Source organism: Agelaius phoeniceus, chromosome 4 (assembly GCF_051311805.1).
Source record: "Agelaius phoeniceus isolate bAgePho1 chromosome 4, bAgePho1.hap1, whole genome shotgun sequence".
Classification (NCBI taxonomy): Eukaryota; Metazoa; Chordata; class Aves; order Passeriformes; family Icteridae; genus Agelaius; species Agelaius phoeniceus.
The window spans coordinates 47,251,002-47,267,171 of record NC_135268.1 but is presented as its reverse complement, the minus strand read 5'-3'; the positions used below and the strand labels follow the sequence as shown (position 1 = coordinate 47,267,171).

Here is a 16,170-nt window from a genome sequence, read left to right as displayed (position 1 = left end):
AAAGGAGCTCATCCACAAATTTTAAATCACTTTCAGGCTTTCAAGCTGAAGTGAACTTCTCAAATATAATTTCAAATATTTCTCCAAGTTTATCACTCTTATCTCCAAATCTGTATCGTGTCCAAAGGCTGTAGATCTCTCTAGTCTCTCTCTTCATTCTACACTCTCCCAAATGTCAACCTTCAGTTGTCAAACTGAAGAGAGGAACATGTGAGGCTGGCTGCAAAGCCAAAGAAGAACCTTTCTGGTTTATGCTCACATATTTTGGACAAAGGTAGGAAAAAGACATAAGAGAAACCTCCACTGCTTAAGAAACTTTCTTTTGCTTCTATAATGCAAACAGGTTATAGACAACAGAATTTACAGCATTTGGTGCGATCCACTGAAAAGGGCAACTGCATTCCTCATTATAATTATTAAAAATAAATGAAGGGGAAAGGTTAAAAGCAATTCACCTTTGTTTCCCACTTACTGTTACTATTTATAGTCAGTCAAAGCACGTGGAGAATGCTGTTGTCACTTTGATTTTGAGATCCAACATTGAGCTAATGTTTGTGAAATTGAGGCATATGATGCAGAGCCACGCGGAGTTTGGATTCATGTGATCAGGGATGTGCAGGACCTAAAGGCAGGCCACTAACTGAAGGAGCACTAATCAAGGAGAACAGGGAAAAACCTGCCACAAAAACAACATCAAATGTTCCTTGATAATGCTTTAGTGAAAACCTCTTACAGTGTACAGTGCCCTGCCTTTGCATCTTTAAGAAATTAAACACTCCAAGTGTTTACATTAAAAAATTCCAGCTCAATTCTTTTCTCCTACAGAAACACCTGGAAAATGAGGGGGACACTAATAAATTAAGTATGTCAGTAAATTTTTCCTCCCTAAGATTAATTTGATGAGGCTAGCACCTAGTAAGAAATATGATTTTAGGACGCTATTTGATTTTGAAATTGTTGGTGTGCTAACAAAAAGTATTCCATTTTGCAGCAGAGGAAGGATTCGCCTATCAAAAGAGACTGGCTGTCAGAGATGAAAGAGAGTAAAGAAATGGAGAGAGCCATTTTAAACATGTAAGACAAGACTTTCATCTCATGCTGGACCATGTGGGACAGCGCTATTAACCTTGGGAAAAAATCTGACAGGAGTGAAAAAGAAAGGAAGATGAAGAAAAAAGAAGGAATATTTTACCTTCAATAATTTTTCTGATCTGTACCGACACATTTCAAGAAGTCTAGATTTATGCTTTTCCAGGGGTGAAAGTTTTGCCATATGTCCTCTACATGTTTCTGTACATCCAGAAGTGTTGTTATGGGTTTTCTGATAGTCTGTGTGTCCTCTGCCCACCTGCCTGTTCAGGTGCTGCTACCTTGGGCAGAGCATGGCTGGGGAATGCATGCATGACTCCTTTGCCTGGGTCACTTGTATACCTTTCTTCCACCTCAACAGTGTGACACTAACTGCTAAAGCAGTGTTAAAGCTGGAAATTTGTGTAGTTTGTGTTATTTATGCCTGCAGAGCAGCTCCACTCCAGTTCTGCGGCTACAGAAGTCAGTGCTCCCAGATCCTCGTCAGTGGTCTCATCGGTGCTTAAAAAACTCCCTCTGTGGGATTCCACAACCCCTTCTTGCAATACATTTGAAGTCTAAATCCTCCTTGCTCTTTGCAATTGCCTTCCTTACATATAAGCGATTTTTTTCCCTGAGAACTAAGAGGATAACTTTTTATCTTGCCCTTGAGGAACATGAAAAACAATCGCTCACAATCCTTTTCTTAAGGACCCTTTCCACGTTTAAGCTCCCTGTCAGTTTTCTCCTTTCCATACCAAACCAGCCACTTCTTTCAAGTCTTCGCTTTGTGCCACAGCACACACTTTTAAGTCTCACTCTAGGTGCTCTGGCCCTTAGTAGGTGGTGGCCCACAGCGGGCTGAGTAGATCCCAGCAGTGCGAGGCAGGGCGGAGGCGATACCTTTGGTGCCTCCAGAACCTGCTGTTAACACCTCCAGGAGCGATCAGTGAGGATTTCAAAGCTAGGCAAATGGCTTTGTATCTGCCCTTTAAGGGATGCTCTCTCCGTTTCCAGCTCCCGTGCCCAGCCCGGCCGCTCCCCCCCACCTTTCTCCGCTCCACGTTCCACTCGGGCTTACGCAGCCCCGATCCCTGGGGTGCTCGGCACGGCAGAGCGCTGCCCGTGAGGAGGGCGAGCTCTCCCCCGCGACAGCACCGTGCGCACGTTCAGCCACTGGGCTCTGCCTTTTTTTCTTAAACCCTTCTGCTGAGGGGCTTCACGGTGAGCCCGCGGGGGGCTCCCGGCGCGCTGCCCTTCCCGGGGGCGGGGGAGCTCCTCGCTCACCTGCGCCCATCCCCGTGGCGGCGGGGCGGGGGCCGGGGCGGGGCGGGGCCGGCTTTACTCCGCTCCTTCCCGCGGGGCTCGGGCATCTCCGCGCCGGGCGCTGCGAGCGGCAGCCGCGCCGGGATGGAGGGCGCGATCCTCGCCCGGGAGCCGGCGCACACCGTGCTGCTGTTGCTGCTGAGCCTCTTCCCCGCAGGTGGGAGCCGCGGGCGCGGGCGGGCGCGGAGCCCCGCGGGGCCAGATTGGCACGGGCGGTGGCGGCGGGGAAAACTTCGGCGCTGGCGGCCCCTTCCACGGGGCAGCGCCGCGGCGGGGGTCGGGCGGCAGCCCGCGGTGTGCCCGGCATCGCCCCGCGCTGCCCTTGTGGGACGCCCCGCCGGGGAAATAAAGTCCTTTGTTTGCCGTGCGCGGCTATCCGGGGCTGGGAGAGGGGCCGGCAGGGAACCCCTCCACCCCCCTCCACCTCCCCGGCCGGGCTGTTTTGACAATAAACTGTCCGGGGATCAGTACAAAATGTCCCCGCGGTTAAGTGCTCGTTGAACAATGGGCAGGAACGAGCAGCCGGCGTCAGGTGTCCAGCGCTGTGCAGCGGGGTGCAGCCTCCCGGGGCGAGCAGGCGGGCTCGGTGCCCTCTGCGGCCGCCGGTGCAGCCCCGGTGCAGGGCTCGCCGCGGGACAGGGCATCAGGGCTTGTCTCTTGCGGCACTGACGGACCTTCGCGGTGAAAAGGAGGGCGATAGGAACCTCTCCGGCCTTCGGGGGATCAGCTGGTGCTAAAACTTTGATGTGTTGTACGTTCCTTTCCGCTCGTTTCTAAAAAGGGAGTTTATTTGTTGACCTCTCAGCCCTGGAGCGCAGGTCTAACGGTTTAAATACTGTATCTGGCTGCAGAGCTGGGCAACTTCGTACACGGCTTTCAGAGCCGCCGTGCATCTCCTTTCGTGGTTTGTGGGCTTAGGAGGCGTTTGGCTGTGTCCAGCGATGGTGCTGGAAGGAGGTCGCTGCTAGACCTGGGGAGGAATTTGGCCCTGGGCACTAAAGTCTGAAAGGAGATAACATGAAAGGTTCTTTTGCTGCTTATCTAAGAACGAGCTTGGGTTCCAGGGAAGCGATGCACAGCGATAGGTGTTTAACGTCTGCTGCCACCACCAGAGAGGAGCCTCGCAGAGCACCCTGTGTGACACAGACGGGGAGGGTTCCGCCGGCCTCTGCCCAGGGCAGCAAACACCGCTAAAACGCCAGAAACCAAGAGCAGTGACAATTTACACTTCTTCGTTGTCAAACACTTTAGGATGCCTTAATGGTTTTGTTTAGGTAACTTTTTCTGTTTGCTGCCTTTTGTTTATTGGTAATCTGAGTACGTGTGGTATCTGGCAATTTGGGCTTTCCTATTTAGAAGTACTCACATAAGGCTGCAAAATGCTGTGGCCACAGGAATGGAAAAGTCTCCTACCCATGAGTCATTCCTTGAAAGAAATTTTAAAAATGTTGAAATGATTAATACCTGCCAGCTTTCTTTACTCCATTAATTTCTTGCCTGCACTTTAAGGCTACCCTTCATCATATAGTTAGGCTGTCTTTAAGGAAAGCTTGGGAAACAGGTCCCACTGACAGCATGTCCTGGAAGACAGAGGTGCAATTTCCAGAGTACTGGAGAACCAAGGAGAATCAATGAGAACCTTTCTCATGATTGTTCTTCTCGTTCTGCGTTTGTACACTTACTTGTGGGAGACTTCAGGGACGCATCAGACAAAAACTTGTGTGAGCAAAACCACACCATGTTGTAAGAAATAACTTGCTAGTGCAAAAGACAGCTGTCCTTGGGTGTGAATGTGCATCATCTGTGTATCACACGGATGTAGGAGTATTCTGGGCTGGTTTTGTGGTGCTGGGCGAGGTATTGGTGTGATGGTCCGAGTCCTGGCAGTAGCATAGGAGCATCAGAAGTGACAGGCAGGACAGAGCTGGTGTGCTGTTCTGGATTGCTCCAGAGCTAGTTTGGCCCTGTGCTACTTTTGGTTTTGTCTCAGTGTAGACACTTGGCTGGGATGATCTCCCTGTTGAGACCTATCCTGTTTATCAGTGTACGGGTTTATAGTATGTATCTTTTTTTGGCTGTTGGTCAAGAGCGTCTTCCTTTGGTTGCAAACTGGGAAGGAGGATGTAGAAAACAGCTCAATGTAGCTTCTCAAAGGGTAAACCATTCATCTTTTCTGTCCATAGTCCCTTCCTACTTTTTGTTTTACTTGCAAACTAACATGCTTCCATATTTCCTTCCATTTGGGACTTGCCTCGTCCTTATTTTGATGCAATATTCTGGAATGATCTTTTCTCTTTTCTTCTCCTGTCCTCCTTCAAGGCTTGCTTTGTCCCCCATCACCCAGTACTCTGCCAGAGTCCCTTGTGTTTCTGTCTTGTGGTCATGAAAGGCTGGACATGGTTCCCTTCAGCATCCATCCATCAATGCAACCTTTTTTTTCCCCCCAATCAGCTGCAGAGTAATAGGAGACTCTCCCTGTGCCCAGAGGGAAGAATGTCTGTTTTTATGATGTTCCCTGCTACCTATCAGCCATGAGGGAGGAAGCTTGAAGAAGGAAGATTGAATTTGATGAGGATTCTGATTGCTGTCATTCAGTCACTGCCTTGACCCCCCTCAAGCCATCTGAGTATCCTGCCCTCTCTACTCACATTTCCATCTCTGCTCTCTCCTCCTTTTCCTCCCTCCCCTGTGGCAGTGCAAAGTCTTGAGGGCAGAAATGTAGCCTAAGGCCACTGCCAGGAGCAGAATGGAAATGTCAAAGATTGCTCAATATTCAACTCTTTTTCCCTGCACTGCCACTGGGAACCTTTTCCCTGCAAGTGCGTGAGTGATTTTTGTTCGGGCTTTATAATAAAGAATGTGACAAATTTGGCAAGAAGTGCGATTCCCATTTACATCCTGTTTAAATACCATTCATAGAGACTGAAGGCATTTCCATGTGCTTATTTTGCCAGAGAGAGCCTCTTGTCAACAGATGACTGCAGCTGTAGTACCATTGGGTTGTATTGGCTCTCTGTGGGTTTCCCATCTCACTCCAGCTCTCCCAGCGATTGTCCAAACGGTAGCGCTTCTTTGCAGGTGCCTGAATTAAGCAAAGGATCCTGAGTCACCTCCAGAAGGGACATGCTGCACCAGGATGCAGGTGGAATTGGAAGGGATATGTCTTTAGCACGTGTAAACATGAGCTAGGACAGGTCTTGGGAGAAACATTTGGGTCGTATTCCAGTCAGTAGGAGGTTCTCCTAGTGAAGCTTGTCCTTTTTGCTCTCTGGTCTGTTCTGAGAGACTAATGATATCTCTGTAGTATTTAGATTTCTGTCTGAACTATAATTTATTGTTACTGCAAGCTATTAGAAAGATTTTAAAGGACTATCTGGAGCTGCCAAACTAAATGTCAAGTACTAGGCATTTGTAGTTTGAAGGAAAGCTGCTTTCTAGTCCAAACACTAAACAGTCTGATGGAATCTGAAGGTAAGGAACAACAAATTCTGGATGAAACAAGAACCACGCAGCATCCAAGAGTTTCAACAACATATATGTTTATCTACAATACACAATGACTGATACAATCTCATATCAGTCTTGTAGAAGAGAGGCAGTAATTGCTCAAGGTTAAGCCACTTTTCAGCTTTTTTTTTCTCTCTCCCCATGAAAATCAATGCCATTGCAGAGATCGAGTGTTACACATTGTCTTGCTCTATGGATGTGACACATGATTTTACAGATGTTGTTTTCTTTTTCATCTAGTACAAACATCTTCCAGGATTTTGACTCATTTCCTTAAGTCTCTTTCAGCTGTTCAGAGAATGGCTAGAGGAAATGAGGTCTGATAGCCTAATGCATTGCATTTACTCTAAGTACCTTCTCACTTGAAGTACATAACTTTACCTTTCTAAAATTTCTGAATGTCTTTCTGACTGTTCCCATGCACAAGAAGCAAGTTGCAGATGTTTCTGTCCCTTGGAAACTCAGCTTCCCTAGTTGGGGCTTCTCAGCTGTTACAGAGCTTAAGGTGTTCATTGTAACTTTAGGCGGGAGAGAAGAGCTGGTGCTGCCCTGCCTAAGGAAAGTGTGTTACATCTTTTGGTCATTTATTTAAAACAAGCTGAAGAGAATGCACACAGAAATTATGAGAACTTGGCATAAAAGCAATTTTAAAATTACTAGAATTCTTCTATATTACTGTATTCTATAGTACTGTGGTTGTCTTTTTCAGTGACTTTTAGGAAACTAGGAGGTGTTTTTTTTTTCCAGTAGGACCCTGTTTGACAATGAATCCTGCAAACAGTCATAAATGAACGTAATTTTACGCGTGTGAGCAGTCTCCTTGGCTGGCTGCCAAACCTAATGACAACTGAAGTGTATTGTTTGTCCACTGGCCAAGATTGCTGCCGTTAGTGATAAAAGCATAAGGAGAGTGTAAACATCTGTGTTTGAGGGGAGAACGTGACTCCTATTTTCTAGGGGATACCAATTAGAAAGCTCAGTAAATGTTATTTTCTCAGTGGATTTCCTCTTGGGGATTATATTGATTTATTCTGAAAACACCGGTTTTCAGATTTAATGGATTTTTAATGATATTTTTCACGTTGCAAAAGGGTTTTTTTTACACCATGTCAGGCTCTTGACTTTACCAGCAAAGAGACATGTAAATAACAGAAAAAATTTCTAATGTTGCTACCATGCTATGCAACTTCTGGGCTGCTCCATAGGGATCATTTCTGGAAATTGAACTAAAATGAAGCATCAATGGGTACCATTAAGAGCTACAGGGTTTTTTGTCACTGGGGGAGCTGACTGCATTCAGTGTCTATAATTTTAAATGTCATCTTGGCAGTTGAATCTGTAATCACGTAACACAATCGAATATCTGATATGGAGAAGAATTCTCAGGTCAACTAGGCACTGGCAGTTGTAAATCTAAGTGATAAAGAGGATGCATGGGCTGATTTAAGTTAAGAAGAGATGAACACTGTGGCAGGCAAATGTGAAAATCAGAGAGATGCATCTCTTAGAGGTTCTTTGGAAGCATGGCAAATGCCAGGTTAGTCCTACATCTCCTGTCTCTTCCTGTCAGTCCTAAGCAGTTGTCCCCTGCTCTTGCTGGGTGACCGTGCTCCTCAGGAGGGACCAGAGGGCTGCAGCCAGTCTCCTGTGAGGACAGGCTGAGAGAGCTGGGGCTGTTCAGTCTGGAGAAGAGAAGGCTGGAGTGGATTTGTTTTACAGAAAGGCATTGTGCAAAAGCCATACAGGAAAAAGAAATCAAGCTTGGTTGATTATAACCTGTCATTGAGAGCCTGCACGCTTTGAAGGGGTGGAAAATCCCAGTGAGCTGTGTAATAGAAATGTTTTGGGTGTTCACATACCTAGGCCATTCAGAACTAACCAGATTCCTGCTGACAGGTATCATGAGATTTAAAACTTGCTCTTGGCTCTCTTACTTAATCTGTTTTTTGTTCAGGAGTTAATGGCTGCACTGGATGTCACATGTTGAAGGTTTTGTCTGCAGGCCTCAGGACTGGAAACTTCATTCTTTGCTGTGTGAAATCTGACTTTCTCATGCATTCATCTTCTTCCTGCAGCTGGGTTTTTAAGAGACACAGCGTCTTTGGAAGCTCCCATAGAACTCTGAGTAAGGCTGGAGGAGACCTGCAGAGATCTGCTCTGTCCCCAGCTCTTCCTTGTAGTCAGATGGAGCAGATCTCCCCACACAGACTTTTGTTCTAACCTGCTCTAAGGCAGATTTGTGCTGCAGACTCTTACCACCTGTTTTTTCTAGTAAATAGGTATTAAAGGTCAAAAGCTTCTGATACCTAATCGCCCTTGCTGGTTGCCTAATTCCATCCTTTTATTCTCATGGTCTTTTGGATCTATGAACTACTCATCACCATCCTTGTTATAATAATATTTTACACATCGATGATATAAACCCTTTGGCTTCTCTTTTCTATGATAAACCTTTTCAGACATTTTCTTTTGGAGTGTCTTTTGTAACTCCTCCTTCTCCTGCGCTTCTCAGCCCTCTCAGACTTGTTTGCATTTCTTCCAGATATGATCTTAAAACTGACATCTGACTGCAGATGAGAAATGCAGTGTTTCCAGGTTCAATAAAATGGTCACCTCCCCCTGTACTATGTGCTTCAATTTGATTCAAAGCATTGTAAATCTGATTTTAATCATGATTTAAATCAGCCAACAGTAAGCCTCATTTTAACTGTTTTGCATTTGTACTTAATCATTTTGCAAAGAAAGGTTTAACCTCCTTTATTACCATTGAGATAGAGTTTTAATTAAATATAGCCTTTGCAGTTAATGTTATACTTACTTTGATTAATCACTGTGCCTGTATTTAAGCAATTATGTAGCTTGTTATATATACACTGATCCTCATTCTTCATGTGTATGTTTTAGTATGAAAATAGAAAATGTTGACATTTCTTGTATTAGATAATTGATTTTTGCTGATGATTTGCATCGATTACAATGACGGAAACAAGAATTCTGAAATGTTCTTCCGTTAGATAAAAAATAGCACCACATAGAAGCCAGCCAATTCAGAAGAAAAAACTCATTGAGAAATGTTTTGAAAAAAAGAATTAATGCCTGAAAGGCCTATCTGTAGTCAAAACTGGTGGCTTCTAATCACTATGCTACAAAAATTTTAGAACTAGTCCATGTCATTCTCTCCTTATTCTTAGAATAGCAATGGAAAGAAACATCCATGGTTTTTTTTCAGCTCCAGATCAGTAGCTCTTCTTTGAATGGACTAGATGCTTAATTGAGTTGTATTGAATGAACTGAAATAAAGAAAATATTTTCTCTGCACCTGCTAGGAAACTCCACATGTCAAAGGCTGGTTTATTGCTGCAGCACAACCTGCCTGAAGGTGCTTAGGGGCTGACTTTGATGAATCCAGTAGTTATATTATCTTTAAAATGTTGACAGCAAATTTACAGCTTGAATAAATTTTTGCTTTTATTTTTTTAATGATTAGAGGAGCTGTAAGTTTAAATTTATGTTGTTGTATTTTCAAAATCACTGTTGAGTATTTTTACCTTTATAAGAGAAATGTACATTATAAAACTGCCATGGGTTTACTTTTTCATGTAATATTAAATTAAATATGCAGCTTAATATGGGATATTTTCACCTGAAATGGTTCTGTTTGTATGCCTCATATACAATTCTGTGCTAGGACCTGATCCAGAAGCATTCATTTTTTGCTGCTCAGTGGCTGGCTGATTCTCTTCTTCACTTTTGATGCTTGTTTGCTATTGTCTATACCATGGAAGTGCTTTCTATGCCTGGGTGAGCATAACTTTTATATTTTGAAAAGAAATTATGTTACCTTCCACAAAATAAAAGCTTCCTCCCATTAGTGTTGAATTTTAACACAAGCTGTTGAAGTTTCCTATTCCATAGCATGTCTGACTTCCAGGTATTATACATAAAATTGCTGACTTTGCAGGAGTATTAATGTTATCATACCTAGGATTTGAGGTATGCAGCACAATAAAAGAGGTCAAATGGAAGGAGCAGAAGCAAGACCTGTATTTCTGGTCTCCTCCTATAATCTAGATCTATTCAGAAGAGATGATGGAATGGGATTCCCTGTTTAAGCAGGCACTTGGGCTGCACTCACATTAAGTAGTCCCCTGTGTATCTTTCCTGGAGCAGGAAGAAGGACTGCTTTTCAGTAAGCAGTTACCTGTATATATGTCATGTATGTGCAATTTCTGATAAGGCTTATAAGTAAACTAGAAAATAAAGTGCAATTTAAAAGCAAAAACTACAAGTTGGACTTCTGTGATATTGGAGAGTTATTTATCTCATTGCCAGAGGACTGAGGAAATGAAGCTGAATTGTCAGAAATATATCCAAGTCTCTGTATTCAAAGCACTTCTGTCTAAGACAACATCAGTGACAGATGTTGCTGGGTGTTGGTGTGATTGTCTGAGGTGAAATTTTTCACCTGAGGGTGTTCTGAGAAATGTGCCAATGACTCCTCCTGAAACTGTCCCAGTCATGGTTTAAGAAGGCATAGGCAAAGATACATATCTAATATACTGGGTACCTCACTAAAAATGACTTACTAGATTTGGTATTTTCTGTAAAACAATGCTTTTACAATCATTTTTTACCAACATCTTAATAGAAAAGTTTAAATGTTATTTAGACAAGGGAAATCTAAGTTCTTGCAGGCTTATTAAAAATCTCTGAATCGATACACTTAATTTATATGGACAAATGTGGAAACATCCTAAAACCTGCCTATTAAATCCTGGATCCTGTGCCATGTGCCTGTATGACATGATGCAGTGACTTGTATTTTGGAAACACAACTATATAAATACTCTATCTTATTACTATACCCAGAATTTTTCTCATTAATCTGTCAGTTCTTTCAGTGAAAGAAAAGAGAATACAAAGTATTATGGACATAAAAGATAGCTGTGTCTTTTCTGCAAAATGTGGTGAACATGTTAATCTGAAAGTCTTGTTTATTGCTGTAATCTTCTAGGAAAATGTACTGAACTAAATACCTAGAGAAAGTAAAAAGCAGTGTTCCTCTTTGTGGTATTTAATGTGGTCCATCATAAGAGCAGTGATAACGTAATTATGCAATTATTGGTATATTTTCCCCTCTGGAGGCCTTATGTAGATGATTACCAGTGCACCTTTTAATGAAATTGCTACTATTTGATAAAATTACTGCCAAGACTTGAAATAATTAGAATTCGCATTGCCAAAAGTCTTACATCTCCTTCCTCAGTTGAGCCTTTTCCAAATAGGCATTAATTCAGATTGCAAAGCGATTTACTGTTCTGCAGTTTTCTCGTTTCCCTTCATTAAAATTACCTTTTCACTGCATTTCAGAAAACATGCTTTCAAGCCTATGTTGCTCATTACAAGGAACATTCATTCAAAATGGAAGTTGAAAGAAACTGCACCTTTTAATGTAAATGTCAGCAAAGAGAAGTGAGAAGAAAGAGCCATTAAAGGAATAGATGGGGCACATGACAGCTGAATATGAATACACTATGCATTAGTGTGCTTTTTCATTCCTTCTAATCATTCTCCATACTTACTTCATAATTTGTTTATTTATGTGTCTAACAGCTGACAAAACTAACCATGGGGACAGCTGGTTAATAAGTAATTTTGGAAATTAGAGGAAAGAAGGCAATAATTCAGTAGGAGTAAGAATCAGTCTAAATGTATAAATCTCAATGCTGACAATCACTGTGGCATACAGTTGCTCTGTTTTTTTGCAAGTCTACTTGTGTGTGTACATACATACATATTTAGCTGTACTGTGTTTCTCTCTGAATAAGAATTATCAGGTAGTTGTTGTAAGCATAGACTATTCTATGTTTAAAAAAAACCCAAAACTGGCAGGTCAGTCATGCATTGGGTTTGGTTTTATTCATTAATACATTGCCTGTAGATTCCTTCCATGGTGGGAAGTTCAGGTATAAGAGACCACAGTGTGTCAATGTAATATAATGAAATGAATTAATCACCTAGGGTAGGTTGTCACACACAGTGCTTCAAGATAAGTGCCTGGGCTAATGTAGTGCATGTGGTACTCCTTCAAAAAACAAATCCCAAAACAACAGAAAAAGCCCCAAAGCCATGTCTTCTCAAATAAGGAGGATCCAGGGAGGTACTGTACTCAGCCTTAGAAGGAAACATGGTGTTTGATCCTGCTGTAGTCATTTAGTATGTGTGCTAAACTAGAATTATATTCAGCTACATGTCTGCCTTTGACAAATGGCTCTATTTGCAGAGTGAGGGATGCCTGTCAGAAAGGGCAAGCTGCTCAGCAGGCAGGAACAATAGCCTGCTTGCATGGCTGCATTTTCCTCACCCCAGCAAGGGAAGTAAAGCCAGCAGGGAAGAGGAAGGTGTGTCTCTGTCTCTGGAAGGTCCCGTTGCTTCCCCCAGCCCCTGGCCTTGAGTGAGTGTTGTGCTTGCATGCATAGGGCAGCTCTCACATGGTTGTGGAGGTCATGTGAGGGATCTGCTCTGCTAAGCCTGCTTCTGAAGTACTGAAGCAAAGTGCTGTTGGCTGCATCGCTAATTGGTGTGACAAGACCCCCTGCAGGAGGACCTGCTGGCTTCCACCCACAAGCCAGGCATTGTCCCAGGTGCTCATGTTTAGCCTGCCTGAAGATTCTGTGAATGTTTCTCCCAGAGGCTGTGGTGTACAGGGTCTGTAGAGCTGGCTGGGTTTGGCTTCTTGCTACCTGTCTCTGATACTGGCTCTTCCTGATTCACCACATCTTGTTCTAGGGGGTGCATAACCTCTCTCCAGGTGTAGCTGGGTGTCCCCTCAGTCGCCTGAGCTCTTTTCTCTGCAAGTGCTAAGCACCAAGTGCCTTTTACTTGTTCTGTTCTCGTGCTAGGGCATGAGGTGTGTTGTGGGGCAGGTCCATGTAGGTGCAAGCCCAGACTATGGAGCTGAAAGGTTACCATGGGGCCTCGCTGCAAAGGGGGGTGCCTCGCAGCCTCTGTAGTTCCTCATGCTCATGCCTCCACAGATGATAAAGACAACCTTTGTGCTAACCTCCTGCCACTTCCTCTCTTGGGTTTGCCATGGGTGGGAATCAGCTGGCTGGTTCCACACTTGCTCTTTGTGTGGGAGATGTTCATTTCTCCTTGATGCTGTTTGCAGATGGAGTCAGCTTGGCTGTGCCCTTGAGTGCTGTGCTGGTGAGCTCCCGCCTCCCGCTCTCCACAGTGCCCTTCCTCTGCCCCCTTCCCTTTGGGGGTGAGGGGGCAAGCAGGGCTGGCTGGGAAGACAGGGGTTGCCCTCATGCAGCTGGGTAAAAGTCAAAGCCCTCATTAATCCTCTGCACTGGTCTACTGCTCAGTAATATATAGCTTCCAAGAATCCCAAACATCAGAGTGGGCACAAGCTTGTGAGCTCTTTGTTTCTGCTTGGGAAACACGGCATTGAAGAGTCTGTTGGTCAGCAGATAGCACCGACCCTGGAGATGGGTTAGAAACAAACTGCTTAGTTCTGCAGGGAAGCCTAATCAGCCTAGACTTAAGTATGTGTCCAGTGACAGATAATTTTTCAGTCTCTGAAAAGCAGTTGGGGCAGAGGAGCAGTCAGCAAGGATTTGTGTTGTTCAGATATGCTGAGAGTCCGTAACACTTGCAGGGACAATCAATCATGTGTTGGGTATTTTTTGGTTTATGTCTTTGAGGAAGATGGTTGGTATGGATGGTTTCTTTTGCTAGCCACCTTTATCCCCAGAGCCTGGCTGGAACAGGATCTGATGTAGCTTTCAGATCAAATAATTTAAAACTGACATTTGCCATTGCTAAACTTTTCATATAGCATAAGGGAGAGTGTCTGTTTAGTGAAATGGAACAAAACAAGTAAGCATATGATACCATCTCTCCTTTGAAAAATCTGGGAGATTTTATACATCAGAGTAAATTCAAGTTGTTTCAGTGCAATTAACATGAAAGTTTGACACTTTATATTTTTCCTTGGGGCATGAAATGGCAAGACAAAGAAAATGTAATTGAAAGGATCTTACATTCATGTCCATCATAGCTTATGTCAACTGTCATAGTGGCTTCAACAAATACGAAACAGAGTTGGAAAGGTGATATTCCTCAATTAGACCTGTGTGTAAATACTCTAGAGAGGATTGAGCAGGCTTCTGGCTAGGACCTCTGCACTTGTGTAAAATGGTTGGTTTTGCTTCTGCTCTTCTTTCAGACCTACAGGGGACTTGTATGTCTGAAAACACGTTCATTTTTTCCAGCAGTGCTGGGTATGCTGAAAGAGGATATTACTTCCCTGCAAGCCATGTGTTGCTGATATCCCTGGACCATTGCATCTACAGCAGTGCCACTACTTTAACTGATAAAGCATATCTCTTGTTTCTGCTCTCTTATGTTGTTGTAGATGAAAAACCACAGTGAGTGAGGTCTGTGTGATAGCCCTTGAAATGAAGCCAGTGCCCAGAATGTAGAGGCACTGAAAAAAAATAGCCTCTCCAATTGTATCCAATCCTCACAATCTTACACAAAAGTTGTGGACATTTTGTCTCTTGAAGTTTAGCTCCTCTGTGCATTTGTGATAGAAAAACGTTAACTACTTTAGAAATCATGGTCAGGATCAGGTCACAGTCAGGTCACTGTTTTCGTTGTGCAGTGTTTGTACAGCTCAAATAATGATGACTGTGAAGGTTATGGACAACTGCAGGGGGAAAAGGCAGAAGCTCAGAAGAGCCTGCCATGCCCATTCAGTGTGTCCCAGCCCTTGGGGAGGCAGGGTGAGGGATTTGCCCTTGCTGAGCAGCAATGAACCTGTTGGCAGTGCCATGGGCTGGGCAGAGAGGCTGGTACTGGGTGTGAGCAGGTTGTGACTGCAGTGGGAAGCTGCACTGTGCCTCTGCCCAGGGAGATGTTCCACACAACTTGAAAATGGAAGGACGTGGGATAAGGCACAGGGTTTTTTGTTTTATTTTTCTTTGGAAGCAATCTGTTGTGCTATAGAGCTGCCACAAACTTCTTGTTCCTTTTAATGTTTAGATAAGAGTTGAAAGAGGAAGTGGCTACAGAGAGGGACTAACCTGTTGGCCTAAGGTTGTGCAGGAAATGTGTGGCAGAGCTGGGAATAAAATCCACAGTCCATGGCAGTCCCACATCCTTTGTTTGCTTGGCAGCTGGAAATGGTTTCCAGTTGCTTGTGAGCTTGATGTGGACTTGCACCTGATGTGCTCTTCCATGCTACACCAGTGTTGTGCTGAGGCTGAAAAGCTCCAACATAAACTGTATTTTTTTCACAGGATGGTTCACTCCTTAGCCAGAGCTTTTGTTGTTTGCACATCCCTTAATTGTTACAGGAACATTCTGCTGTCCTTAATCATATCCCTGCAATTTGACCTGCATTTCCTATCAGTATTATCTAGAGCTGTTTGATTTTCTAATTCCTCCAGCTTGGTTTTCCAGATGTTCCTTCTGCATGCAGAATTCACAACTGCTGTACTCCTCCTCTTTCCTCCCTCTCCCTTCATTTTAATATATTTATATCTTCTTTTTTTTTTTTTTTCAGTTACACAGCCTTGTTCTCAAGTGATTGTTCCCAGCACTGTAGTTTTTAACCCAAGTTTTTTATTTAACAAAGAGAAGTTAGGGTTGTGGAAGTGAAGCTCTTCAGCTGTAGGACTCAAATTTAGTACATCCAAAATGGAACTTGGATTGTCCAACTCTGAGCTTATTAGTTTATTTTAGTTTTTTTTAAACTGTGACTTATTTGCCATTATTAGTGTATTTTTGTTAGCATATAGCAACTACATCCTCTGGTTGCCCTTGAGGAGAACTCTAGAGGGTCATGCAGAATGCCAGTGTGGTACTCTGGCTATGCAGTGTGTGGGGAGTGTTGAATGTGTCACAGTGGGATCCACAGTCTGTGATCAACAGTGGGATCATCTGCACCACTTGAGACCAAAGGACCCATGTGGGCAGAAGACAGGTTTCCTCTCTTCTTGTCCTGCGTTGTTCCTGTGGTCAGGTGGGCCTCACTGGGATGGGGACACTCAGCTGAATATTGACATAGTGCTCCACCTCCTTTTCAAAGGTGTGAAAAGGTGGAGAGAGGGTGGGGGCATGCCTAGGTGTGGGGTAGGTAACAAAGTAAGGATGCATACCCACACCTGGAAGTCTTCCTGCATCCCATTGCTCAGAAAGTTTGCAGTCCTTCTAGTGACTGGTAAAGCCAGGATCCCACGTGGGATCATGAGCACAGAG

The 16,170-nt window shown here is 43.8% G+C and overlaps 1 protein-coding gene across 1 annotated transcript in view; it reads left to right on the top strand.

Moving 5' to 3' along the window:
• The first annotated feature begins 2,395 nt into the window (after nucleotides 1–2,395).
• The window catches only part of KIT (KIT proto-oncogene, receptor tyrosine kinase), a 56,660-nt gene continuing 42,885 nt past the window's right edge, over nucleotides 2,396–16,170 (top strand). Inside the window, exon 1 of the mRNA XM_054633029.2 lies at nucleotides 2,396–2,551. Coding sequence (XP_054489004.2) covers nucleotides 2,479–2,551 — 73 coding nt within the window. The 5' untranslated portion in view covers nucleotides 2,396–2,478. The remainder of the gene's footprint in view (nucleotides 2,552–16,170) is intronic.